General features: G+C 48.2%; 1 protein-coding gene across 3 annotated transcripts; it reads left to right on the forward strand.

Annotated features, from left to right (window-relative positions):
* Positions 1 to 3,146: 3,146 nt before the first annotated feature.
* On the forward strand, positions 3,147 to 21,520 carry LOC102947949 (killer cell lectin-like receptor subfamily F member 1). Of its 3 annotated transcripts, XM_037915102.2 has the most exons (7): positions 3,147 to 3,240; positions 8,342 to 9,229; positions 11,310 to 11,408; positions 14,085 to 14,255; positions 18,076 to 18,230; positions 18,866 to 18,978; positions 19,905 to 21,520. In XM_037915102.2, the coding sequence occupies exons 2-7, from the start codon at positions 9,145 to 9,147 to the stop codon at positions 20,026 to 20,028; spliced, it is 747 nt and encodes a 248-aa protein (XP_037771030.1). In that variant the 5' UTR covers positions 3,147 to 3,240; positions 8,342 to 9,144; the 3' UTR covers positions 20,029 to 21,520. The 3 variants fall into 3 exon arrangements, with proteins under 3 accessions (XP_037771030.1, XP_043384200.1, XP_043384202.1); XM_043528265.1 differs by lacking the exons at positions 3,147 to 3,240; positions 8,342 to 9,229; positions 11,310 to 11,408 and having other exon boundaries at positions 13,633 to 14,255; XM_043528267.1 differs by lacking the exons at positions 3,147 to 3,240; positions 8,342 to 9,229; positions 11,310 to 11,408; positions 19,905 to 21,520 and adding an exon at positions 19,590 to 19,691 and having other exon boundaries at positions 13,633 to 14,255.
* The last annotated feature ends 4,570 nt before the right edge of the window (positions 21,521 to 26,090 follow it).

Genomic DNA, 26,090 nt, shown 5'->3' on the forward strand with positions numbered 1-26,090 from the left:
CCCTTGCTTACCTTTACCCATCATTTGTCGTTCTAGGTTATTGTGACATTTTATAAACTTTTTACAGCTGAGGATAAATTAGTCTCAATGGGTGGGCCCAGTTATTACAACAGGCTCCACTTCTACTTTGAAGTGTGCGAGCTCGATCGGCGCTAGCTCAGGTATGTCGACTTGAACTGGATTCACATGTCCGGCTGTCGTGTAAATCCAGAGAGATTTCCACTCCCCTTCCTTAGTGGAACAAAAAGCAGAACGTTCCTGCACTGCTACTATAAATACCAAGAAGTGGGTTTAAATTCGTCCTTCGGGCAGTGGTCCCCAAATGTTTCAGGGTCGTGCCCCACCTTACCCCTGTCTGTGCCTCTCCCCTGAGCGGGGCCGCCCACAGAGCTCCTCAAAGAATCTGGCTGAAACCACACAGGAAGCTCAGATGAAGGACACCCAGGTAGGGCAACAGAAAGAGAGAGAGCTACGGCTGTTAAACCGGACCTCTCAGCTCTGTAAAACGAGGGAGAGTTGTTTTTTGTGAGGCGGAAGACAAAAATGACTCAAAAGATTGACTGCAGGATGAAAAATACCCTAAAACCAGTGCTTAAGTTGTGCCAGGGCTGAGCCCCGGCACCTCTAGGCTTGGCAGTTCATAGCCCCGGCATCTCTGGGCTTGCTGCAGTTATGGATGTCACAAAATTGCGTGAGCCCCGGCACCTCTTTCATTACAAATTTAGCCCTGCCTCGAACTTTATTAAGTGGGTGGAATTTTCCAGATGCACCTACGTGACTTAGGAATAGAGCTGGGTGAATAACGGAGTTTTTGGTTCTGGGGCAGTTCCAAATAATAATAATAATAATTAAAACAATTGTTTTGACTGTGAGCCATTTTAAGGGGTTTTAAAAAAATTTCTTTCAGCGTTATAAAAATAATTTTAAACAAAAAGTCATTTTGAATCAAAACATCAAAATGATTCATTTAAAAAACCGTTGAAACAAAACGTTTTCAGATGTGGGTGAGGTGGGCATGGACTGAAATAATTTGGCGCATTTGACATGAATTCATGAAATGTTTCTGTCAAACCTGGATCTGCACTTTTTTCTCCAAAACAAGTTTCACCTGAAAAATTTTGCTGAGCTCTACCTAGGAGCACAGGTCCTGCTGAAAATCCATGGGACTGGTGGCACCTATGTGACTTTACACTCGTTTGAAAAACGCACCTTATCTGGCTGTGATTTTCAAAAGTGACGAGTGCTTTTTGAGAGCCCAACCTGTGACACTTTAAAGGGGCCAGAGCACTCGCCTTCTAAAAATCAGGCCCCTTTAAAGTATTTCAAATTGGCCACCTGCAATCACTAGTCACGTTTGAAGATCTCAGCCTAGATCTAAATGATGCAGTGGGCTTGTCTACACAGTGCTGCAATGCACGCTACCGGGGGGTGATTTCTACAACGCACTACCACCTTGCACACTAACTGGTCTGTGCAGGCACGGCTGGTGTGCATTAAAGGTTTCCTAGTGCACTTTAATGTAGTCAGCATGATGTTAAAACACACTAAGGAAACTTTAGGGTGTACCAGCAGGGCCTACATGGACTAGTTAGCACGTAACACATTAATGGGTTTCAGAAATCACACTCCTGTACGTGTGCATTATCCCCCTGTGTAGACAAGCCCTGAAAGCAACTTCCCTTTATCTTCCAGCTCTGCTGCCTGTCTTTAATCAAAGCAAACGCTGCCAGCTGAGAGTCTGGACTCCTGCTTTGGGCTAGATGAAAGCGGGAGCTTTATTAACGAATCGTAACCAATCTCCTGAGATTGTTTTAGTGTCTGACTCACGATTTTTGGACGTTTGAGGTTGGCAGTACTGAGTCAGACCTCCTGGCGAATAACACCTCCCTCTTCTTTAGTGCCTTGCAGCAGTAGAGCTCAAAGTACTTTACAAAAGAGGGCAGTATCCTTATTTTAGAGATGGGGAAACTGAGGCACAGAGAGGCGTGACGTGCCCAAGGTCACCCAGCAGGCCAGTGGCAGAGCAGGGAATGGAACCCAGGTCTCCTGAGTCCCAGTCCTGTGCTTGACCCACTAGGCTCCACTGCCAGAGAATTATTATTATTATTTATTATTTTGCATTATCGTAGTGGCATGTTCCAGGACACTGTTGCTCTAAACTCTGTACAAATGAAGGGTGAAAAGACAGTCCCTGCCCCCAAAAAGCTGACAATCCAAGTCTAAGCCATCTGTCTTGGATGGAATAGACACAACAAATCCTGCCTCTTTCTTGGCAGGAGGTTAGACTAGATCAGTGATTCTCAACTAGAGGTACGCTTACCTCGGTACGCAGAGGTCTTCCAGGGTGTACATCAACCCATCTAGATATTTGCCTAGTTTTACAACAGGCTACATAAAAAGCACTAGCAAAGTCAGTACAAACTAAAATTTCATACAGACAATGACTTGTTTACACCGCTCTATAGACTACACACTGAAATGTCAGTACAGTATTTATATTCCAGCTGATTTATTTGATCATTCTACGGGGAAAATGAGAAAGGCAGAGTTTTTTCAATAATAGAGGCTGACACCTTTTTGTGTTTTTTGTCTCATTTTGTAAACAAGTCGTTTTTAAGTGAGGAGCAACTTCGGGTACACAAGACAAATCAGCCTCCAGAAAGGGGCACAGTAGCCAGGAAAGGTTGAGAGCCGCTGGACTAGATGACCCTTGGGGTCCCTTCTGATTCTATGATTCTAAGACAAGCGATAAGAGGTGGATACAGACAGATGGGGGTGGGGCAGGGAGGTTTACAAGGAAACGAGACAATATTAGGTTTCAGAGTAGCAGCCGTGTTAGTCTGTATCCGCAAAAAGAAAAGGAGGACTTGTGGCACCTTAGCGACTAACCAATTTATTAGAGCATGAGCTTTCGTGAGCTACAGCGCACTTCATCATGCATCCGATGAAGTGGGCTGTAGCTCACGAAAGCTTATGCTCCAAAAAATTTGTTCATCGCTGAGGTGCCACAAGTCCTCCTTTTCTTTTTGAGACAATATTAGTTAGAATGACAGGAAGCAGCATCAGCAGTAACCCACCCACTGCTTCCTGCATCGACCTATATTCAAATGCTCATATGATCTGCAGGATGCCTTGTAGTGCAAATACTAACACTGCCCACATACCACAGGGCTTATTGATCAAAGGGAATTTCCTACTCCAACCTGCAGCTCGGTCCCTTAATGATAATGCTTCAAAAATGTAAGTCTATCCATGTAGGAGGAAAGAAATCAGGCCTTGCCGAGAGGCTGGGGGCTCTATCTTGGGACTTTGAAAAAGTCCTGGGAGGGTCTCGGTGGATAATCAGCTGAACACGAGCTCCCAGTGCGACCCTGTGATGTCTGGATGCGTGAACAGGGGAATCGTGAGTAGGAATAGAAAATGGTTTTACCTCTGGATTTGGCCCTGGTGCCGTTGCTGCTGGACTCCTGTGTCCGGTGCTGGTGCCCACAATTCACGAAGGGCATTGATACCTTGCAGAGGGGTCAGAGGAGGGCCACGAGAATGATTAGAAAACCTGCCAGAGAGTGATAGAGAGACAACGTGGGTGAGCTGGTATTTTTTTATTGGAACAAATTCTGCTGGGGGGGAGAGACAAGCTTTTGAGGCACCCTGAGTTCTTCTTCAGGGCTAGGAAAGGTTCTCCGAGTGTCATAGCAAAATGCAGGGTGCAACAGATTAAGAACATAAGAGCCGCCATACTAGGTCAAACCAAAGATCCATCTAGCCCAGTGTCCTGTCTTCTGACACTGTCCAATGCCAGGTGCTTCAGAGGGAATGAACAGAACAGGGAATCATCAAGTGATCCATCCCCTGTCGCCCATTCCCAGCTTTGGGCAAAAATAAGCTAGCGACACTTCAGAGCATGGTTTTGCCTCCCTGCCCATCCTGGCTAATAGCCATTGATGAACCTATCCTCCATGAATTTATCTAGTTCCTTTTTAAACCCTGTTATGGTCTTGGTCTTTATAACATCCTCTGGCAAGGAGTTCCACAGGTTTACTGTGCATTGTGTGAAGAAATACTTCCTTTTCTTTGTTTTAAGCCTGCTGCCTATTAATTTCATTTGGTGACCCCTAGTTCTTGTGTTATGAGAAGGAGTATATAAAACTTCCTTATTTACCTTCTCCACCAGTCATGATTTTATAGACCTCTATCATATCCTCTCTTAGTCGTCTCTTTTCCAAACTGAAAAGTCCCAGGCTTATTAATCTCTCCTCATATGGAAGCTGTTCTCTACCCCTAATAATTTTTGTTGCCCTTTTCTGAACCTTTTCCAGTTCCAATATAACTTTTTGGAGATGGAGCAACCAAATCTGCAAGCAGTATTCAAGATGTGGGTGTACCATGGATTTATATAGAGGCAATATGATATTTTCTGTGTTATTCTCTTTCCTAATGATTCCTAACATTCTGTTCGCTTTTTTGACTGCCGCTGCACATTGAGTGGATCTTTTCAGAGAACTAGCCACAATGACTTCAAGATCTCTTTCTTTAGTGGTAACGGCTAATTTAGACCCCATCATTTCTTATGTAGGGTTGAGATTCTGTTTCCCAATGGGCATTACTTTGCATTTATCAACATTGAATTTCAGCTGCCATTCTGTTGTCCATAAGTAGCATAACTAGTTAGCATATATTGAAAGGGACTATTCAAGGTGGAATGGCCCATTAACACCTCTGCAGTCACAGGACAAAAAAGGCAGTTACGGGGTTAGTGGGTTACCAATTGTTGTAATAAGCCATAAATCCAGTGTCTCTGTTCAGTCCAGGATTTTTAGTGTCTAGGCTATGTCTACACTACATTCGGATCGACGCTCCAGTGATCGATGCACCGGGGGTTGATTTAGCAGGTCTAATGAAGACCTGCCAAATCACCCACAGATCGCTCTACAATCGACCCCAGTACTCCCCCATGAATGAGAAGAGTAAGGTAAGTAAACGGGAGAGTGTCTCCTGTCGACCCAGTGCGGTGTAGACACCACAGTAAGTCAACCTAAGCTACGTCAACTCCAGCTACCGTATTCACATAGTTGGAGTGGCATAACTTAGGTCCACACTGCGGTAGTGTAGACATAGCCAAGCAGAGTAATGAATTTAAGCTTCCAGGCTCGTTTTTTTGGAAGGTTTTGTGCAGGATTCCTTTGAGAAGGAGCACTGAGAGGTCAGATATGGAGTGATCACTCTGTGAAAAGTGTTCATCCACAGGTGACGGGGTGTTTTTGTTTTTTAACATTTTCCTGTGTGAGTTCATTAGACAGCACAGTGATTGTCTGGATTCGTCCACATAGTTGCAACTGGGTCATATCATTATAGTGATAGAGTCAAGGAGTTCAATCTATTTAGCTTAACAAATAGAAGGTTGTGAGTATCTACCTGGGGAAAAATATTTCATAATGGGCTTTTCAATCTTGCAGGCAAAAAGATCTAACAAGATCCAGTGGTTGGAAGTTGAAGCTAGATAAATTCAGGCTGGAAATAAGGTGCAAGATATTTAACAGCGAGTGTAATTAATCATTGGAACAACTTACCAAGGGCTGCGGTGGATTCTCCATCACTAGCAATTTTTAAATCAAGACTGGATGTTTTCTAAGGGCTTGTCTACACTACAGGTTATGTCGGTATTATTTATGTTGCTCAGGGTGGGAATAAGCCACCTCCCCGCCCCCATCCCCGAACAACATAAATTACGCCAACCTAAGCACCAGTGTATGACAGCGCTTCTCCCACCGACATAGCAACTGCCTCTCGCAGAGGTGGTTTTGTTATGCCAACGGGAGAGCTCTCTCCTGTCAGGATAGATACAGCTGCCCCACTGTAGCACTTCTAGTGTAGACTAGCCCTAAAAGACCTGCACTAGTTCAGATCAAAATGATTTTGGGGAAGCTCTATGGTGTTTACTATACCAGAGGTATAGCGGATCACAATGGTCCCTTCTGGCTCTGAAATCTCTGAATTATGGGGAACTACAGGTCTCACGAGGCACTGCAGCGACATTTGGGACTCTTCAATATTTTGGGGGTTGATTTTTTTCACCAACCTGACATTTCCACAGAGGTAAAAGAAAACCATTTCCCAGCAACGGTCTTCACCCCGAGGGGCTGCTGTCGAGTGCGGACACAGAGTAACAACGTTCTGAGGCAGGTCCACATATCAAGAGGGTGCAAGTCAGGGGGCTGCCATCACAAGCTAGATCTGAGAGACGACATCTTTCCTCACCTATTGCAAGTGGAAGGATGGTGCACAGAGCACAGGAAAAAAACCAAGCCCATAAGGTCATTTGTGGGTTAGCCGGGGTCAATCGCTGTTGTTGCAGTGTGTGTGGTAAGGTAATTTCCAGACAGACTGCAGCGCTCACTGACCAATACCTGCATAGAAACAGGCCTTGAAGCAGACTAGTTGAGTCTGTTCTAAAAATCCTGCCTGCTTTTAGCGCTAGGGAAATGACTAGTATGGAAGCACATTGCCAGGCCGAAGGCGCAAGAACAGACTCAGTCCCTTCTCACTGTACTATCTAAGCCTCTCACATAGACTGATAATAATCCCTCGCTCCTAGGTAGCACTTTTCATCCATAGAGCACCAAGCGCTTCACAAAGGAATGCCAGTGTTATTATCCCTATTTTACAGATGGGGAAACTGAGTCACAGAGTGGCGCCCAAGGTCACCCAGCTGGCAGAACTGAGGCCTCCTGAGTCCCTCTCCAGTAGCCACCAGGCCACACTTTCTCTCAACAGGAGGACCAGTCTACAGAAGGGAAACTGAGGCACAAAGATTGGCGGGTTTTTTTCTAATGCTGCCAAAGTCAACCCATGGAACTCCTTGCCAGAGGATGTTGTGAAGGCCAAGACTATAACAAGTTCAAAAAAGAACTAGATAAGTTCATGGAGGATAGGCCCATCAATGGGCAGGGATGGTGTCCCTAGCCTCTGTTTGCCAGAAGCTGGAAATGGGTGACGGGATGGATCACTTGAGGATTCCCTGTTCCGTTCATTCCCTCTGGGGCACCTGGCATTGGCCACTGTCGGCAGACAGGATACTGGGCTAGATGGACCTTTGGTCTGACCCAGTATGGCCGTTCTTATGTTCTTAAAGGGAAACAGCCCACTTTAAGTGTCTCACCCAAGGGCACAAAGAGAGCCTGTGGCAGAGATGGGTACCTCGATCCCTTGCGTCCTGGATCAGCGCCTTTCCTCCCATGGAAAGCAGAATGAGTTCTGGCTGATAAGAGAAAAAATCTGGGCTGCTGATGCCACAGTTCCTGTTGGCCAGTGACTGGCAGGGCTGCCTCTGAAAAAATCTGCATTTTATTCTTAAAATGTTCATGTGAGTGAATTCACTCAGGGGCTGATTAGAACCAAGCCTGGGGAGTTGGCAGATGCCAGCTTCTCCCACACAAATGTCACTTTGCTGCGCCCATCAATCCCAATGCACAGGCCCCCCATTGTCTCAGCCTTGGGTCATCTCACCCACATTTCTGCCAAGGCACCTCAGTCCAGTCCTGCCACTGGGAGAGCTGGTAACGCCATTCATGTTCTGCGCGTAGTTTTCTTTCCCAGGGAGTTACCTACCCCTGTGGGGTGAATGCGGTCTGCACGGATTAATGAGCTTGCCCTGCGCCCCAGAGTTCTTCTTGTTCCGGGACACTCCCAATTCTGGGGAACCCCCTTCCCAAGCTCGCTTGTCCCAAACTGGGGCTCCCCTGCAGGCTGGAAATGGAACAGCGGCTCATCAAGGAGTCTGGAGTCTTCTTTGCTCTCTCTCCTTCCTGCCTTTCCTCCCTTCTTGTCTTTTCTTGCTCATTTCGTCCATGCTCCCCTCTCCCCGAAAGCCGTGGAGGGGTCTCCAGCAGCAGGTGGGTGCAGGCAGGTCCAGTAGCTGAGCAGAGAAGGGGTTTGCCAAGGCCTGTAGCTGTGAACATAAGCAGCTCCCACAGCCGGCTGCCTTTGGGACCACTGAGTTAGCAGGGAGGGGAGTGGCCGCGAACATACCTTCTCCCTTATGCCTGGGGCATGGTGGCCAAACCCCATCACCAGGTTGCCTCATTCTAAGCCCTCCTAATAGCTCACTGGGCTGTCAGCTGCATAAGCAACGACCTTCACACATACACTGAGCAACTGTGGGAACCTGTTAGTGTTACCCTCATCCTTCCTCTCGCCTGGGCCCGTGGGCGACCCTCGCTCGGTGTCTCACAGCCGAGCGTACGTGGCCAGTGCTGGCAGGCAGGGGCACAGCTCGTTTCTGGGGAGCGCCAAGTGCCAGGGCCTTGGGGAAAAGATGAAATAACAATCGTTCTCTCCACAGGACGGGCCCAGTCGTTGGCCTCTTCGCTTCCAAGCCACACTTTGGCCCAGCGGCAGCAGAGCGGTGGCTGAGTTAGGTGCAACGGAAACTTAACTTGAACTTCCACCCCTGCTGTTTTTGGGTGGCCATCGAGTCAGTCGTCACGATGCTGACATGAGCGGGGACGGCTGCAGGGCCCTCGGGGGCGTATAAAGGTGAGAAGGACCCCTCAAAACTCAGCCCCCGCTGCTTGTGGGAACCCGGTGACTTAACACCTGGTTCTACACGGCTGTGACTCACGCTCAAGTTCACCTCGCTCCAGCAGAGCAGCCGCCCCTGCGAAGGGGGATTCACGCCCAGCGTCCCTCGAACGCACCAGCTGTGTAGACAAGGGAGCATCAATGCATGGGCCTGGCCATCCCAAACCCGTTGGGGGAGAAAGGGCAACGTGTCTGGATTCAAGATGGCCAAGCCCAGCAGGAAACCGCCACTGAATCTTTGAACACTTTATTGTCACGGCCATTTTGAAGGCAGAATTTCTCGTGCCGGGGGCTCGCTGCCCAACTGGACGGCTTTCTGTTGGCACCCCGAAGGTTCTAATACTGCCTCTCCCTCTGGTGTCAGTTGCTCTTGGGTAAGGATGTGAGACCTGCTAATGAAGGAAATCCCCAGCGCAGAGATAGGAAGGAAATCCACCAGCCCCTGACAGATGCTACTTCTTGATTTTGGAGGCATCGCTCGCCTTGGTGTGCACGTATATCTCAGCGGCTGGCCTTCCACACAGCATCCCTTGCTGGGTGCTGCCTTCGTTTGCTGCCTGGACCATGACTGAGGAAATTATCTACGCTGATATAAATGTTCTGGAAGACGCATCCCCCACCAGCCAACCCTCTCCCCCTAAGCACCACAGTAAGTGTATTCGATTTTATTCTCCCCCTATTTGTCCTGAGTTCAGGATTCTGCTTTCCACACATGCGTTTTGCGTTTATTAAAGTTTAGCCGGCAGAGTTCAGAGAGCAATTTTCTAGCTGCCAGGCGCTGCTCGTTGCCATAGGAAAAGCTTCTCCTGGTATCTGCCATTCTTTGGCATAACACAGAACACTTGGTTTGTTCATCATTTACACTCACATGCCAAGGCAGTAAAATGTAATAGCTTTTATACATCTTCTGGGGGATTTCAGTAAGTTATATTGATACACCAGCTGGGGATCAGGCCTGCTGTCTCCCATGGACCTCTGGCTGGTTTAGCTGGGAGTGAGAAAAGAAGGAAGGGGCAAGTTCAGGGTGGCAATTGAGCACAAACACCCTGGGAGACTCAGTGAGCAGAAGTTGATTACTGGATTTGGAGGGAGGAGCCAAGTTCCTGATGTCGGTGAGCCCAGTGTAAACCCGGTGACCCCACTGCAGTCCTCAGACTCAGGCCCAGGTTCTGCTCTCACTTCTTGTTCTGAATTCAGTGAGTGCAACTGAGATCCGAATCAGGAGCCAGCGGAAGGTGATGCAGGGCGAGCGCGGCAGAGACAGGCTTTGGGGCTGCAAATAAAACTAGCTAGGGAGTCCGGCAGGGGCTGGGATGGATGGAAGTTGTGTAGAAGGGTGGAAGGACCAGAAGGACAAAGTGAGGTTATCCCAGTGGCTGCCATTAGATGTGTTCACATCTGAACCGGCTGCCGAGAAATGACTCTCTTCCCTTTTACTAGCAAGTGAAACGTCACTGGATTTAGAAACTGTTTAGTTCTCTCAGCTCAAAGGCTCAAAGAAAATCCAGAGCGCGTTAATCGTAGGGCAGTGGGCCAAATTCATCACTGTTGGGGCAGGGAATTCTAAAGTGTCTCTCTCCCTGCCAGCTAAGCCTGTTGCCTGTGTGTGTATGTGTGTGCGCGCGTGTGTCTCTGAGTGTGTGTGTGCATGCATGTGCGTGTGTGTGTGTGCGTGCGTGTGTGTGTGTGTGTGCATTCACCCCTTCGCACCAGTGGGGGAGGATGTTTTGTGCGGCTGCCACCTGTTCCCACAGCAGAATTTCCATCAGGGTTCACACCACCAGAAACTGACAACAACTCACAACAAAGTTAGCCCGATGACTGTGTGGGAGGCTCAGCCCGAGGAGTACCTATCCTCCTTGCCAGAGCAGCTCTCACCTCTGAGCCAAGTTGTTATGTTCAGCATTGCCAGTGATGGCAAGTCGAGCCAGCCCATAGCGAAGAGAAGGACATGAGGAGTCTGAACAGAGGCTGAAGGGTTCTGCTTCGTGGCCCAGCGCTGAAAGCATGGACTAAGCCAACAAGCAGGAATGCTGAGCATGCATCAGGAGCAGTATGTTTGGATACAATTCAGATCTGGCCCATGAACTGCAATGGATCATATGTCTGTTTGGTAGATAGCCCCAAATCACTCTGGTGCCGGCGGCTTTTCTCCTGGGCTGACCGGACGGGACTGCGGTGGGGACAGGAAGATTAAAACCCTCGCTGAAATCTGACCCACTTCTCCAATAGTTTCACATTGCTCTGGAAATACCGGTCAAACACTCTGGCCAGCTGGTCAATGGGGGGGCTCCTAAGAATAGCATATCCCTGTCTGACGGCTTTACAACGGGCTCCAGCAGCATATTGCCTTTAAAGTCAGGAGTATGTCTACACTGCAAAGAAATACCCATGGCATTGAGTGTCCAGACCAACGGATTCGGGCTGCAGGTCTAAAAATTGCAGTGTAGACATCCAGGTTTGGACTGGACCCCAGGCTCTGAAATCCTGTGAGGGTCTCAGAGCCTGGGATCCAGCCAGAGCGTCTACACTGCTATTTTTGATCCCACAGCCCAAGCCCCACGAGCCCGAGGCAATCGATCCAGGCTCTGAGATTTGGCACTGCGCGTTTTTGTTTGCAGTGTAGACATCCCCCCGTGTGGCCAGAGAGACAGAAAGCCAGATAAGCACATACGCCTCTTTGTTTAAGTAGCTACAGAAAGTGCTTCACTAAATATTGCATCTCACAGATCTCCGGGGATTTTCACACTGGCCCGGGTTCGTTCTGTGGATTGCTTTGGCTGGCGACGTGATCCTGGCTACAGCGGTAATTGCACTGGGGCTGCAGGGTGAGTAGCTCATGGCCTGCTATCCATTGGAACAGGTCCCTTGTGACGGAGGCTGGCTGGGAAATTTTCACTGGATCGGCTTTCCATTGGGAAATGCAGGTGCATCAGAACCGAACGAGTTTTGGGGGAATGCGTCAGTGTCAATAAAATTGTCACCAGGAAACGATCCAAATAAATCTTTAAATTTCCTCCTTGGGTTTCAATAATGTTGAAATGTTTTGTTTTGATGAGGTAAACATGTTTCAGTTTGACTTATTTGGTTTCAGTAAGCTCAAAATGTTTCATTCCGATAAGGTAAAATGTTTCGTTTTGACTTTCCCATTTTGATTCATTTTGTTTCTACATTTATAGTCCATAAAAAGCTAAATGTTAATGATATATTTATATCTCCGAATGTTACACGTTTAACATCATATTGAATACGATATGAAAATGTTTTGACTTGTCATAATGAAATGCCTTTTTACCTTACCACGGTGAAACCTTTTGACATTATCGAAACAACTGTTTCTGAACGGAGTTTTTTTTAGAGTTTCCATTTTGCGGGAAATTTCGTCAAAATTTTGCGGGAAGTTTTGTCAAAATTTCGACTTTTCATTCCAATTCAGAATGGAAACAAATTTCTAAATGTTGGAAACGGAGAATCCGTTTGCTGATTAACTCTTCAGCGATGTAGCCCCAATTCTCCTGTCCCGACATGGTGCCCTTGAGGTTTTGCTCCACTTGTCAGTAGATGACTGGACGCTTCATCACAGCCTGGGCAAAGTGCTACAAGAACAAGGTCCAGACTGAGCTTGGTTCCTGAAACTCAGGTCATCCAGTTGGGGGGAAATTTGATCTTTGTCAGATATTGTTGCCCCTTTGCTTCGAATGGTTTATTGCTGTTCATGGCCTTGCAGGGCTGTTGCCGTTAGGAGAAATCAGTATGAGTCAGGTCTGTTCTCGTGTCATCTTGTTTATTTACAAAAAATGTGCATAAAGTCCTGTTTCTCTAATCACAGGAGAAACAAACAGCAGCAGGAAGTCTCCTTGCTCAGAAATCCCCAAGCCTGCCTCTCCACTGAGCTCTGTGCCCAAGAATTTCTGTCCCTGTGATTCCTCTCAGGGGTCATGCTCACAACTGCTTCTCCTTGGCTTCCCTCTCATCCCCAACACATAGAGGCTACCATAGGCGCCGACTTCTGCTGGCACCGGTGGTTGCCTGACCCCCCTCTGCCCATGGGCCCGCCCCAACTCCCCGCCCTGCCCCTCCCACCCCGCCCCGCCCCCATTCCAACCCCTTCCGCAAAGTCCCCGCCCCAACTCCGCCCCTTCCCTGCCCCTATTCCAACCCCTTCCGCAAAATCCCCGCTCTGGCCCCACCTCTTCCCGGCCTCCTCCCCTTAGTGCGCCACATTCCCGCTCCTCCCCCCTCCCTTCCAGAGCTTGTGATGCCGCAAAACAGCTGTTTTGCAGCGGCTAGCGCTGGGAGGAGAAGTGGGGACACAGCGCGCTCAGGAGAGGAGGCAGAGGTGGAGCTGAGGTGAGGTGGGGGGGCAGAGTACCCACCAATTTTTCCCCATGGGTGCTCCAACCCTGGAGCACCCATGGAGTCGGCGCCTATGGAGGCTACAACTGATAACTTAGCCCCTGCGTTTCCAACCAGGAAACCTCTCCGCCCACCTGGCTTAGCTCTGATTTCCCACGTGGCCTGTTGCAATGGGTGGTAACCTCTGCTGCCTGCAGCTGTCTCTGCCATAGAAGAGGGCTTAATTGCTTCTCTTGTTGAGCCTGAAGGAGGTTGCTTGGCTCCCACTGGCTTTCATTAGGCCACTGATTGTCCTTGGGTCAAACACCCCCTGGAAGAGGACTTTCAACATCACGATATGAAGGAAAACATGGAATGGATTAGAATATTCATCAGGAGCAAAGCTCTTCCTTCCTTCCTGCCACACGCCGTCACCTCTGTCCCTACCAGGGTCAACAGACGCTCCTTGGTGATTTTTCATGTCATCACATTCTCACTGTTCAGATCCCTAAATCGTGATGATCATTCCAATTCCTTACCCCTTTGCGGGGCGCTGGCAGATTTCAGGGTCTGACAGGTCAGTTTCCTGTCTGGAGGAGAGATTGGTAATGCAGATCCCAGGGTATTTCCTAGTGCAATTTGTTTATTTACTAGATAGATAGACAGGGAGGGTGTGCGTGGGGATAGATAGATAGATAGGTAGATAGATAGGATGTGCGTGGGGATAGATAGATAGATAGATAGATAGATAGGGTGTGCGTGGGGATAGATAGATAGATAGATATCTTGGTTCCTGGTCATAAACTGCTCCCTCGCAATGCCCCCTGGCAGAAGCCCCAGTGCCAGTCACCAAAAAGCAGGTATCCTCTTTGTCTCTTGCACTCTCACCCTGTTCCTTGTTCCTGCCTCAGCCCTGGGGAAACCCCCATAGTCCAAGCCGCTCACCTAGGACTGCATGGTCTGGATGGGTGCCCTGGCCATTAGCCCTCTTTGGGGGCAGCTGCTGTGCAGCACAAGGGACCTCGGGAAAGCCCTGGGACTCCAGGGGCCCCTGGGACTCCAGGGGCCCCTGGGAGCTCGTACATCAGTGACCGTTCAAGTGCACAACCCAAGCTCCTGCAGCCATAACGGCAACAGGAACGACCGCTCACCTGGCTGTTGCTTGGAAGTTTTCCAGGGCCGCTCCCCGCAGACGGACACTGGCGCCGTCTCATCGGTCCCCGAGAGCAGCAGTGTCGCTCAGAGACACTTCCCCGGCACAGAATGCAACAGGAGCCTGGAGGACTTGGTGTCTCGCCTGAAGCAGGGTCTGTGTCACTCAGCCCAGAGCCCCTCAGCAGGTAACTGCGGCTCGCGGTGGCTCTGAGCCCCTTGGCATGTTCCATGCACCGTGCAGGTAGAGAGGGGCCTGTTTGAAGGAGGCAGGCTATGGGCAGGCCAGCCTGCTAGCCTCTTTCCTCCTCCCATCCCAGTTCTCAGGGGGCCATGGAGATTTTCTCTCACTCAGCGAGGCCAGAGGGGGGGCACTGTGGATGGGGGAGGCAAGAAGGGGATCTTCTCCCATCTTTCCTCCAAGGATAACAAATACGTCAAGGGCTGTTATAAAGACAGCGGGGATCAATTGTTCTCTGTGGCCACTGAAGGCAGGATGAGACGCAGTGGGCTTCATCTGCAGCAAGGGAGATTCAGGTTAGATATTAGGAAAAACTTTCTAACTCTGAGGGGAGTTACACTCTGGAACAGGCTTCCTAGGGAGGATGTGGAATCCCAGTCACTGGAGGTGTTTAAGATCAGGCTGGACAAACACCTGCCAGGGATGATCTAGGTTTACTTGGTCATGCTCAGCACAGGAGACTGGACTTTATGACCTCTTAAGGTCCCGTCCAACCAGACATTTCTATGAGTCTGTGAGAAGTGGTGCTGCTGAGAGAGAGTCTCCTTCCGCCAACCTCAGACCAGGAGAAGATGAGCCTGGGGGATCTTTCCCCTTCCCCAGCAACGGGAGGGAGGCCGGAGGTGGAGCAGAAACATGGATATTAGCATCTGGCACCAGATCCCAGTGAGGCCAGGCCATCAGAAAAAGCACTGGCCAGGGGTAGGAGACACGGCCATTTCCGACCTCCCCCATCCAAGTGGGCTCAGAGGAAGGAAATTTCTTTCCAAGTCTCCCCAGTGCCAGCAGTGGCCGGAGGTAGGGTAGACACTGGGTGCCTGAATTCCTTGTCTGGAGGCGTCAAGGGAAGGTGGGAAGTGCTGGCTACGGACAGACAAGCAAATACTTTTGTGATCTAACTTGGACAATGTTTGCTGGCCAACTAGCCCTGCTGGTCAGACACCTCTCAGTGGGGATTGTGGGGCACAGTGACCTCTAGGGGTCAGTCAGGGCAATTCTCAGGATGAGCAGGATTGCTGAGCGAATAATTGATTTTTCGTTACAGGGGCTGAACCAAGAAAACTAAGGGCTAAGGGGGGCAGGAGGGAGAAAAAATAAACAACGGTTCAAACCAAAACTGCGTTTTTTGGAAGATTTTCAATGTATTGGAAAAAAATGAAAAAGCTTCATTTTGTCAACCTAACACTAATTTATTTTTTTCATTTTTCAGGGGTATTTTGTCCTTTTAAAATGTATTTATTTTTATAATAGCCAAATTTGGAAGTTGAAATACTGTTTCAAAATGAGAGGTCGAAATGACACATTTTGATATGGCTGAAATGAACCATTTTGTCTTTTTTCGGAAAACAAACAATGTAGGGGGCCAAAACGATTGGTGGAAGAATTCAATCCAAAATTGTGAACAGCTTGAGTGCAAAAAAAATGCATAATTTGGCAATTTTACTATTTACTGAAATTTCCCCCAGCTCTAGTGAGCAGGACAGGTTGTTCTATGATACTAGTATAATGAATTCCAAGAAAGACTGTATTTAGTGATCGTAAAGATTTCATCGGGGTACTCAGTATCCATCCACCCAAAGGCACAGTCACGTTGCCTACAGCACTGTCAGAAACACACTCCAGCGGTCTCTGAGGCCTTCACTCCCACCTCCAGCGGCTACCAGAAAGCCCTAGGCATCCCAGCTTCCCCCAACCCTCACACAGAAACCTGAGCAGTGACCTCAGATGCTCTCTTGTAACAACAGAGCAGCACGTCTGCCTGTTACACAGCCCCTGGTTTGGGAACCAAGCGGATCTGCTTTGTCGGGGCTGAGGGCGTCCTTCGGGTTTTGCTCCGGCCTGCGAGAGGAGTAGAGATCGGGGCAGCGCGGAGGCAGCCGGGTATGGCTGAGGCTGAGCGTGTCGGGCTAGTTGTGGCTGATGCCTGGGGCTGGGAATGCCCGGGTGGTTCTGGGTGACGGTCGAGGGGGCAGCGATAGTGACGGGCGTAATGCTGAGCGAGGACCCTAGGGCTAGATCCACAAAGGGACTTAGATGATTAACTGCCATCGAGGAGACTAAGTCCAACATTTCGATACTGCTGAGATCCTCAACACCCACTCCCAGCTGCCACTTAACCCTGTAGGTGAGTAGCATAAAGGACAGCTGGGGTTGCACAGAGCAGGATTTTGGCTGGTAGCGCGTCTCTCTTACGCCCACTTACAGCCCTCTGCCAGGAGGTGGGAAACCCAGGTTTGAATGCTGCCTGATCTGGAACTGGGGATTGCACCCAGCTCTCCCAGCTGAGTGCTCCAAACCCTGGGCTGTTGAGTCTTGTAGGGGAAATCTCTCCTGTTGAAACTGTTCCACTTTGTGTCATAATTAAACAGTGAAACAGTTTGCCAGTGAGATCAAAGTGTCTCCTCTTTGCCATGCAATGAAAAGAGTTTGACACAAAGTGCCAGACTGCTTCATTACAACGCAAACCGGAGACCTGTTGATCTAGAAAAGAAAAGACAACCAGATGTTTCAAGCATAGATTCGTAGATTCCAAGGCCACAAGGGACCACTCTTATCATCTTGTCCAGCAGTTCTCAAACTGGGGGTCAGAACCCTGAAGTGATCGCGACCCCATTGTAATGGGGTTACCAGGGCTGGCGTTAGATTTGCTGGGGCCCAGGGCCAAAGCCCAAACCCAAGCCCCAGCGCCCGGGGCTGAAGCCTGAGGATTTCAGCGCTGGGTGATGGGTCTCAGGCTTTGGCTTTGGTCCCCCCTCCCGGGGCGGTGAGGCTGGGAAGGGCTCAGGCTTCGGTCCCCCCTCTTGGGGTCGTGTAGTAATATTTGTTGTCAGAAGGGGATCGCAGTGCAGTGAAGTTTGAGAACCCCTGAGCTAGTCTGACCCCCGGTATGACAGGCCAGAGAACTGCCTAAAATAATTCCTAGAGCAGATCTTTCAGAAAAAGATCCCATCTTGATTTTAAAATGGTCAGTGATGGAGAATCCACCACGACCCTTGGTAAATGGTTCCAATGGTTAATTACCTTCACTGGTAAAAATTTACACCTTATTTCTAATCTGAATTTGTCTAGCTTCAACTTCCAGTCATTGGATCACATTATACTTCTCTGCTAGTAGTCCATTATGAAATATTTGTTTCCCACATAGATAATTACAGACTGTGATCGAGTCACCCCTTAACCTTCTCTTTGTTAAGCTAAGTAGCTCTAGCTCTTTGAGTCTATCGCCGTGCAAAAGGTTTTCTAATCCTTAGATCATTCTCGTGGCTCTTCTCTGAACCCTCTGCAGTTTATCAACATTGTTTTTGATCAGCACAAGGTAGCAGCTGCCCTTAAGGAATTATAAAATTAAATCACAGACTCTTTCAACTTATTATGACACGGCATGAAACAATGTAAAGAATTATACCAATCGTATAAAATTAAGAATCCATAAAATGAACTTCAAAGTGAAATTTTGAAATGTTCGGAACGGAACATTTCCCACAATAAAAAAAACTTGTTTTTCTGGAACTTCTTTTTCTGTGAGAATATGTCTCGAAATTGACACGGTTTCGTGAGAACATGTTGTTGAAACAGCTTTTGCACTGAAAAAGGGTTTTGAGGAAAATGTTCTGACCAGCTCTCATTGTTAAATATTGAGAAAGTCTCTGGATGGGATCACCGATAGTGCCTAACTCAGTGGGATTTGTACCCTCTCTGAGCTGTTGTAAGCATGTTCCCTGGGGCTAACAATCATTAATGCTCTGTCTTGCCACATCTCTCTGCAGACGGCTCCAGCTGCAAACTCTGCCCCATGGACTGGCTGTCGCACAGGGGAAAGTGTTACTGGTTTTCCAAAGACAGCAAAACCTGGAACGAGAGCCGTGCTGACTGCTCAGCGAAGAGCTCTCGAAAGCTAGTGATCCAGGACGGGGAGGAGATGGTAAAGTAAAACAGAGGGGGCTAGACTTCTGCTGGAGTGGGTCACTGGTTACATGGTCCCAGATGTGCCAGAGGTGAAGGGGATTTCTTCCTGAGGATGCTAATGCAGCATTACAGCTGGCATAGCTCCCACATGCTTTGCTCCCCATCAACGGGGGGATTGGAGAACCGGGAGAGCCCCAACCCCATCTGTCCCCCTGCCTCCGCTTATTCCTCGTCCTGTCTCAAGCTGATGGATGCTCCTTCCCCATCAGGATCCAAGCATGGGGAACAGCAAGGCGGGAGGTAGAGAGGTATATTAACCACTCTGGGTGTGATTTTCAGAAGCTCAAAAGGGAGTTAGGAGCATCAGTCCCGGTCAATGGGGTGACAAGTGACTGTCACGGTTACTTCTGCTCCTAATTCCCGGAGACACTTGTGTCATCTAGCCCTGAGCCCCGTTTACATGAGCGCTCCTACGGTGCTGCTACACAGATGGTAGAAATGCTGGGACATAACAACAGAAGAACTTCCAGTGCAGATGGGGCCTAAATACTTAAGTGCCTGTTTTGAGAACAGTCTGCCAAGTTTGCTGGCTGAAGCAAAGAATCCTAGAACTCTAGCAGGTTGCACTCACCCTTTGTCTTCACCCCACAGGCGTTCATACAGAACATCACACGGGGTCTATATCATGTCTGGCTCGGGCTCCGGGTTACATCTCCAGAGAAGAACTGGACCTGGGTGGACAGCTCCATGTTAGACCAAACTCTGTGAGTGTTGCCCAGTGGTTGCTATTTTATTTATTTTTTTTTAAAAAGCATATGTAATGGTACCCTCTGGTTTAGCTATTCCTCGGCCTTGAGCACATGTAGCCGTGCATCTCAACAAACCAAACTGCAAGATTGCTTCGGCACCAGGGCCAACTCTGTGAGCGCACGGACTCTAGCAACTACAACGGTGAATGTTTGTCAGTGACCAGTAAATTCACTGGAAAAAATAATGTATTTTTCGGGGCAATGAACCTAGTTGTGAAGTCAACACAAATTAGCCAATAGTTTTGGCTGTCAATTCCCCCCCCTCAAAAAATGTTTAAATGGTTTGCTTGACTGTTTGAAATGCAGTGTTGCAACTTTTCATTTCGAAATGATGTTTTGTTTCAAAATTTAGCGATGTGTATTAAAAAGAAAAGATGTAAAAGTTCCCAAAACAAAACAAAGACTAATATATATCTATCTTCATTTCATTTAATGTAGGGTTGTTTTTCAACTTGCAATGATTTTTTTCCCTCTTCAGTTTTTCATTCCAGAAAGAAAAACCTAGGGGGCAAAAATCAGTTTTGGTTTGAACCAAACAAATTTTTTATTTTTATTGTATTTTTCAGGTCAGCTCCCAAACTGAAAAAAAATCAATGATTTGCTTAGCTCTGGCAGCAGCCTCATAAGCCTCTGTCTGTGGTGTAGCCACTAGACAGGGACAAAGAGAGACCCTGCGTGAGCATGGATTACACAGAGCTCATGAAAGAATTCAAACTGCCCTTTTGGATTAGAATGAAGACCCCACTACTTTAGGTTCCTTTCGTTTAATCGAAGCACATAAGGAGAAATTTGTCCCTGATGTAATCAACTCCATTGATTTCGGCAGAGTTACAGAGGGTCTGAATTTGGCTCATTGACTTCCTTTCTCCTCTGTTTTACAGGTTCCCAGTAACGGGGCCTGCCGACATGAACAGCTGCGGGGTGATAAAAGGGAATCGGATTCACTCTGAAACCTGCAGTGCTGAATTCAAATGGATTTGCCAGAAGGAAGCCATGCCGCTATAAACAGTGGCATTAGGGACACTCATTCCTGTAACAGACTGGTACACTGCCTTGGGTTTCAGTCTTCGGGCCAGACTTTCAGGACCGGATGTGCCTGAGGAGACATGTACGTGCATCCTCAAACCAGCTATGTGTATCTTCAGCTCAGGTAAATGCGTGTGCAAAGCAGGCCCAAGGCCAAAGGCGCATCTCATGGACGTGAACACTGCATCACTGACTCTGGCCCAGCAAGAACACAGCTCTTCCTCCCACTGTCTTCCCTTCCACCATCATCGATTCCCTAGCTCCACCCCTTCCTCCTTCACCCCCGTTGCCTCTTCTGCTTTCTGGCTCTCACGCCCGGTACTTTAATTCCCTTGTTCTCCACCTAGCTCAGTGGGAGGGACGCTTTCACATCCTTGTTCTCCTGGATCTGGTCTCTCTGCCATCTCCTCAGCTCTCCTGGGTCTTCTCCTGCTTTTCTGACTATCCTTCCTTCGGCATCTCCTTGACAACCTTGAAACCTTTTTAACCCAATGTTTTTCAAATCACGTGTTTCATGAAAGCTGACAATGGCTCTCGAACAGTTTCAGTTTCGAGGAGTTGGCATTTTCTGACAAAAAAAAAAAATCAGAACGTTGCTAACCACAACTACGCGTTTCTCAGATTTTTGTGAATTTTTAATCATTTGTAATTTCTAACCACCTCTCTTCATTTCCCATTTTTAATAAATTATCAACATTTTATAATCTTTCATTTTCAGAATAAGGCTATTGTAATGTTTTTGGCAGTTTAGGCACATGGTGGATTTTTATTTAATTATTTCACATTTTTTGTAAAAATTTGTTTGCAAAAGGAAAGCAATAAACAACAAATGCTCAAGGGAAAATTTGCTAAAAATAGGGGGAAAATTTTAAAAAGAAATTATTTTTAATGAAAAATATTGATGTTGAGAAAAGGTCATTTTTGACCAAAAACTCCCCCAAACAAACCAACTTATATTTCAAAAATATTGACCAAATAAAACTTTTTTAAAAATTACAAAAATTGATATTGCTGATCTATTTAAGACAAAGCAAAAAAAAAAAATTAAAACTGCCAAGCCCTTTACACCACAAAGCAGCAAATTAGCAAATAAAAAGACTTATTTTACTGCATTTTATACATTGTAGTACCTTGCATAGCCACCAGATTTCACTGCTCTCACAAATGTAATGCCATAAACTAGCATTAAATGAGAAAATAGTCAAATTGCAACACAGCTCTGTGTTATCTACAGCTCAAAGCATGTTAACCTTTTGGGAATTAGAACGCTCATATGTGGGTGCTGTATGCAGAAGGAGATGGGACTGTGGTTGTGTCTCCGTGTGTCTGTGCAGCACAGCACACTGGGGCCCTGATCTCAGCTGGGGCAGGGACTGTCTCACTGTATGTCTGGGCAGCACCTGGCATAATGGGACCCATACCTTTACTGGGGTATCTGGGTCTATAGTAATATACATAATAATACCGGGAAGCTGGCTTGGCTCTGGATTTTCCAGGGGGACATTGACAACAACAATACACTTAGATGGCGGAGGTCCATAGCGCTGAATGTCCACGACCACAGTATACAGCTTTGTTCCAGGAGTCTGAGAGTGTCACAGGATGATTATTGATCTGGTGCAGCCAGCTTAATAATGGGTAGGACAGACTGTTCATCCTTTTTACCAGCTAATGATAATTTTTGTGAGGTATCATTTGAGAACTCATAATCTGCTGAACATTATTGTCCAGGTAAAATATTTGCAGTATCGTTGTTTGTAAATTTATGAGATTCTACTGTATAACATTGCTGTGACATATTCCAGAGTTAGACAATCAGGCCCAAACCTGTTCTTCAGAGACAAAGACACACTGGTGCCCCAGGCAGGCATCGGCATAATCAAATGAACTGTCATGGACTATCAGCTAGTTAAGCGGCCATTCTATGGCAGGAAGAATGGTGTGAGCAAGAACTTTACATATTGGCAACGGAAACAGCTGGACATCCTGTGTAAACAGACGGGCTGTCGCCTGAATGCCAGCTGGAGCTAATCCTCAAAGAGGGGAGAATTGTATAAAAATAGAGAACACACACAACACAAATTACTTCTCTCCCCTCATCTCTACTCATGGCAGCTACAATGTTTGAAAGACAAAGGAAGCATCACTGAACTGTGTGGGAGGTCCTGGCTGAAGCAATCCAGCCAGACAGCTGTAAGTTTATGGTGAGAGAAATGCTTTGCTTTTAAGTTCATTTAGCTTGTTGAGTTAAGTATTACCATGCGGTTTATCTTATTTGCTTTGTAACCAATTCTGACTTTTATGCCTCATTACTTGTAATCACTTAAAACAAGTCTATAGAAAAATATATTTTATCTAAACCCAGGGAGTCCAAGGATCATGCATGGTCACCTTCTGAACATGTGCACCAGCTCCTGGGAGTGGCTTCTCATTCTGGCATGCGGAATGGGCAGAGTTCACTTTTGTTGACGGAGCTCATGAGCATATCCCTGACTCCTCTAGCTCACCACCTGCCGAACTCTTCCTCGTGCCTTTTGGGCTGAAAACGGTCACGTCTGAGCTCTTGCCTAAAGGGGAATTTTTTCTGGTGAAGTCTAAGCAAAGGCAAAAAATGGTTCAGTCCAATTTTGATAATGACAAAGGTGCAGAGGCAGTCAAAGTGGAGTCAGTGTGACCGTGAAGTGTGCTTTATTCACAACTCCCCAGTCCATTGTGAACAACAGGATTAAATTTTATTTAATTTCAAAGAGGCAACTGATGGAAATACAAATGAATATACAGTGAGGCAAAGACACGAGTAGGACTATAGATAAAGGATATGAACAGTAACTAACATTTGCATACTAATAAGCTAGTTACCTACTTCTTACTCCTCGGAATCAAACGAGTATATAGTGCAGGGGTGGGCACGCTTTTTGGCCTGAGGCCCACATCGGGGTTCCAAATCTATATGGAGGGCCGGGTAGGGAAGGCTGTGCCTCCCCAAAGAGTCTGGCCCCCGCCCCCATCCCCGTCCTCCCACTTCCCGCCCCCTGACTGCCCGCCTGAGAACCCTCCACCCATCCAAACTCCCCTGCTTCTTGTCCCCTGACTGCCCCCTCCCGGAACCCTCTGCCCCTAAATGCCCCCCACAGCACCCCACCCCCTGTCCAACCCCCCCTGCTCCCTGTCCCCTGGCTGCCCTGACCCCTATCCACACCCCCACCCCCGACAGGCCCCCCGGGACTCCCACGCCTATCCAACTGCCCCTGTTCCCCATTCCCTGACCGCCCCCCCACCCACAGAACCTCCACCCCATCTAACTGCCCCCTGACTTCCCCCCCCACCCCCGGACGCCCCTGCCCCTTATCCAACCCCACCCCCCCGCCCCCTTAGCATGCGGCTCAGAGCACCAGAACTGGCAGCCGCACTGCCCGGATGGAGCCAGCCGTGCCGTAACGCAGTCTAGAGCACCGGGGCAGGCTGGCAACTCTCGCAGCCCCACTGCCCAGCAGGCGCTCGCAGCCCCACCACCCACAGCACTGCAGCACGGCGAGCTGAGGCTGCGGGGGAGGGGGAATAGCACTCCCTGGCTGGGAGCTGAAGGGCCGGGCAGGACTGTCCCACAGGCCAGATGTGGCCTGCGGGCCGCAGTTTGCCCACCTCTGACTTAGATGGTGGTTCATGCCCTGAAGTAAGAAGATTTGGATCCCTTCCCAAACTCCTGTCCCTTTCCTCTCTTGTATGAACAACAGTATCTCATGACCCAGTCCATTTTTAAAAACAATCCTGCCAAGCTCTTGGCTTCAATGACATCTTGCAGCAGTGAGTTCCGCAGGTTAATTGTGCGTTATGGGAAAACATAGGTCCTTTCATCAGTTTCAAATTTGCTGATTTTTCAATTTTGTTAAGCGTCCCCGTTCTTGTATCAAGAGATGGACTGAATAGCAGCACCCCAATCTACCTTCCCCGGCCCAGTCTTTGTTTTTCTCCCCTTGTTCACATCCCCTTATTCTCTGACAAGAACAGCTCCAATCTCGGCACACGGAAGTCCCACGTGGCCTCCCATCATTCTTGTCACCAGTCTCTGAACCTCCTCTAGCTCTGCAGCGTCCTTTTGGAGATGGGTGACCCGTACTGCACACAGTGTTCCCCACCAGGATGTCCCTTTGATTCATATAAGGACATCAGAGAATTTTCTGTATTGTCACCTAGTGCGTTCCTTATGTACCCCAACATCTTGTTGGCTTTGTTGTCAGCTGCTGCACGCTCAGCCGAGGTCTGCGCTGGGCCATCTCCAATGACACCCCTGGGTGAGATGCTGGCCTCCTTGAATTGAATGGGAAAATGCACATAAATTTCAATGGGGTCAGCAGTTCACCCCTGCTCCTTCTCCTGAGCTGTTGTAGTTATTTTAGAAGCTAGGAAGATGGATGAGTAATCCTCAATTGTTCCTCCGCTGGACGCTATCTGTATTTGTCACACTATTTCATTTGCCAGTGGGTGGCCCGTTCCTTATGGCTGCATATTCTCCTAATCCCGCTAGGAGACCATCTACAAGTCTTTGGACGGTGGCGGGTGCATTCCGCAGCCCGAAAGGGAGTACGTTAAATTCATACAGCCTGACGTGTGGTGAAGACTGACCTTTCCTTGGCAGATTCATCTAGTGGTACCTGCCAGTACTTGGTTAAGTCCAAGGTAGAGATGAACTGGGCCCGTCCCAGTTTCTCTAATAGTTCATCTGTGCGTGGCATTGGATAGTTGTTGGGGCGAGTTACAGCATCTAGCTTACGGTATTCCACGCAAAAACGTATCTCCCCATCTGGTTTGGGAACTAGAACCACTGGAGATGCCCATGCACTGCCAGAGGGGCGGATTACACCCATCTGTAGCATATCCTGGATCCCCCATTCTATAGCAGTTTTAGCTTGAGGAGACACCCAGTAAGGTTGGACTTTAATTGGGCGAGCATTACCTGTGTCAATGGAGTGGTATGCCCGTTCAGTCAGTCCTGGGGTGGCTGAGAACATTGGCGCGTAGCTAGTGCACAGCTCCTGGATCTGCTGTCGCTGCATACGCCCAAGGGTCATGGAGAGGTTCACCTCTTCCACACCACCAGCACATTTCCCTTCGTAGTAGACACCTTCAGGCCACTCAGCGTTGTCTCCTCCCTGGGCTGTAAACTGACAAACCTTTAATTCTCTGGAATAAAAGGGCTTTAGAGAATTAATATGGTACACCTTAGGCTTTCGGTTGGAGGTGGGGAATGCTATGAGATAATTAACGGCTCCCAGGCGCTCCTGGACCGTGAATGGCCCTTCCCACGACGCTTCCATTTTATGGGCCTGGAGCGCCTTTAAGACCATGACCTGGTCCCCTACTTTGAAGGAACGTTCTCTGGCATGTTTATCATACCAGGCTTTTTGCTCTTTTTGAGCATCCTGTAGGTTTTCTTTAGCAAGGGCTAGAGAGGTTTGCGTGTGTTTTGTAGGTTGGTTACAAAGTCCAGAATGTTAGTTCCTGGAGAAGGTGTAAATCCCTCCCATTGCTGCTTCACCAATTGTAATGGCCCCTTAAGCTCGCGGCCATATACAAGTTGAAATGGTGAAAACCCTAAACTGGGATGTGGTACAGCTCTGTAGGCAAAGAGCAACTGCTGCAACACTAGGTCCCAATCATTGGAGTGCTCATTTACGAATTTACGTAGCATGGCCCCCAAAGTTCCATTAAACTTCTCCACCATGCCATTTGTTTGATGGTGGTAAGGAGTGGCAACCAAGTGATTTACCCCATGAGCTTCCCAAAGGCTTTCCATAGTTCCTGCACCTGTGAGGATGTCAGAGGGCCAACCTACCCTGGCAAAAATGTCTGCTAGTGCCTGGCACACACTTTTAGCCCTGGTGTTGCTTAGAGCTACTGCTTCTGGCCATCGGGTGGCAAAATCCATGAAAGTCAGTGTGTACTGCTTTCTTCTGGGTGTCTTTTTTGGAAAAGGACCCAGAATATCCACAGCTACTCGCTGAAATGGAACTTCAATGATGGGGAGTGGCTGGAGAGGGGCT

This window comes from Chelonia mydas, chromosome 14 (genome assembly GCF_015237465.2).
Source record: "Chelonia mydas isolate rCheMyd1 chromosome 14, rCheMyd1.pri.v2, whole genome shotgun sequence".
Classification (NCBI taxonomy): Eukaryota; Metazoa; Chordata; order Testudines; family Cheloniidae; genus Chelonia; species Chelonia mydas.

Coding starts and splice junctions, on each gene's coding strand:
- LOC102947949 (XM_043528265.1), top strand. CDS start 13,871: ATGGTCTGGATGGGTGCCCTGGCCATTAGCCCTCTTTGGGGGCAGCTG. Junction 14,256..18,075: donor AGCCCAGAGCCCCTCAGCAG/GTAACTGCGGCT, acceptor ATCTCTCTGCAG/ACGGCTCCAGCTGCAAACTC. Junction 18,231..18,865: donor TCCAGGACGGGGAGGAGATG/GTAAAGTAAAAC, acceptor TTCACCCCACAG/GCGTTCATACAGAACATCAC.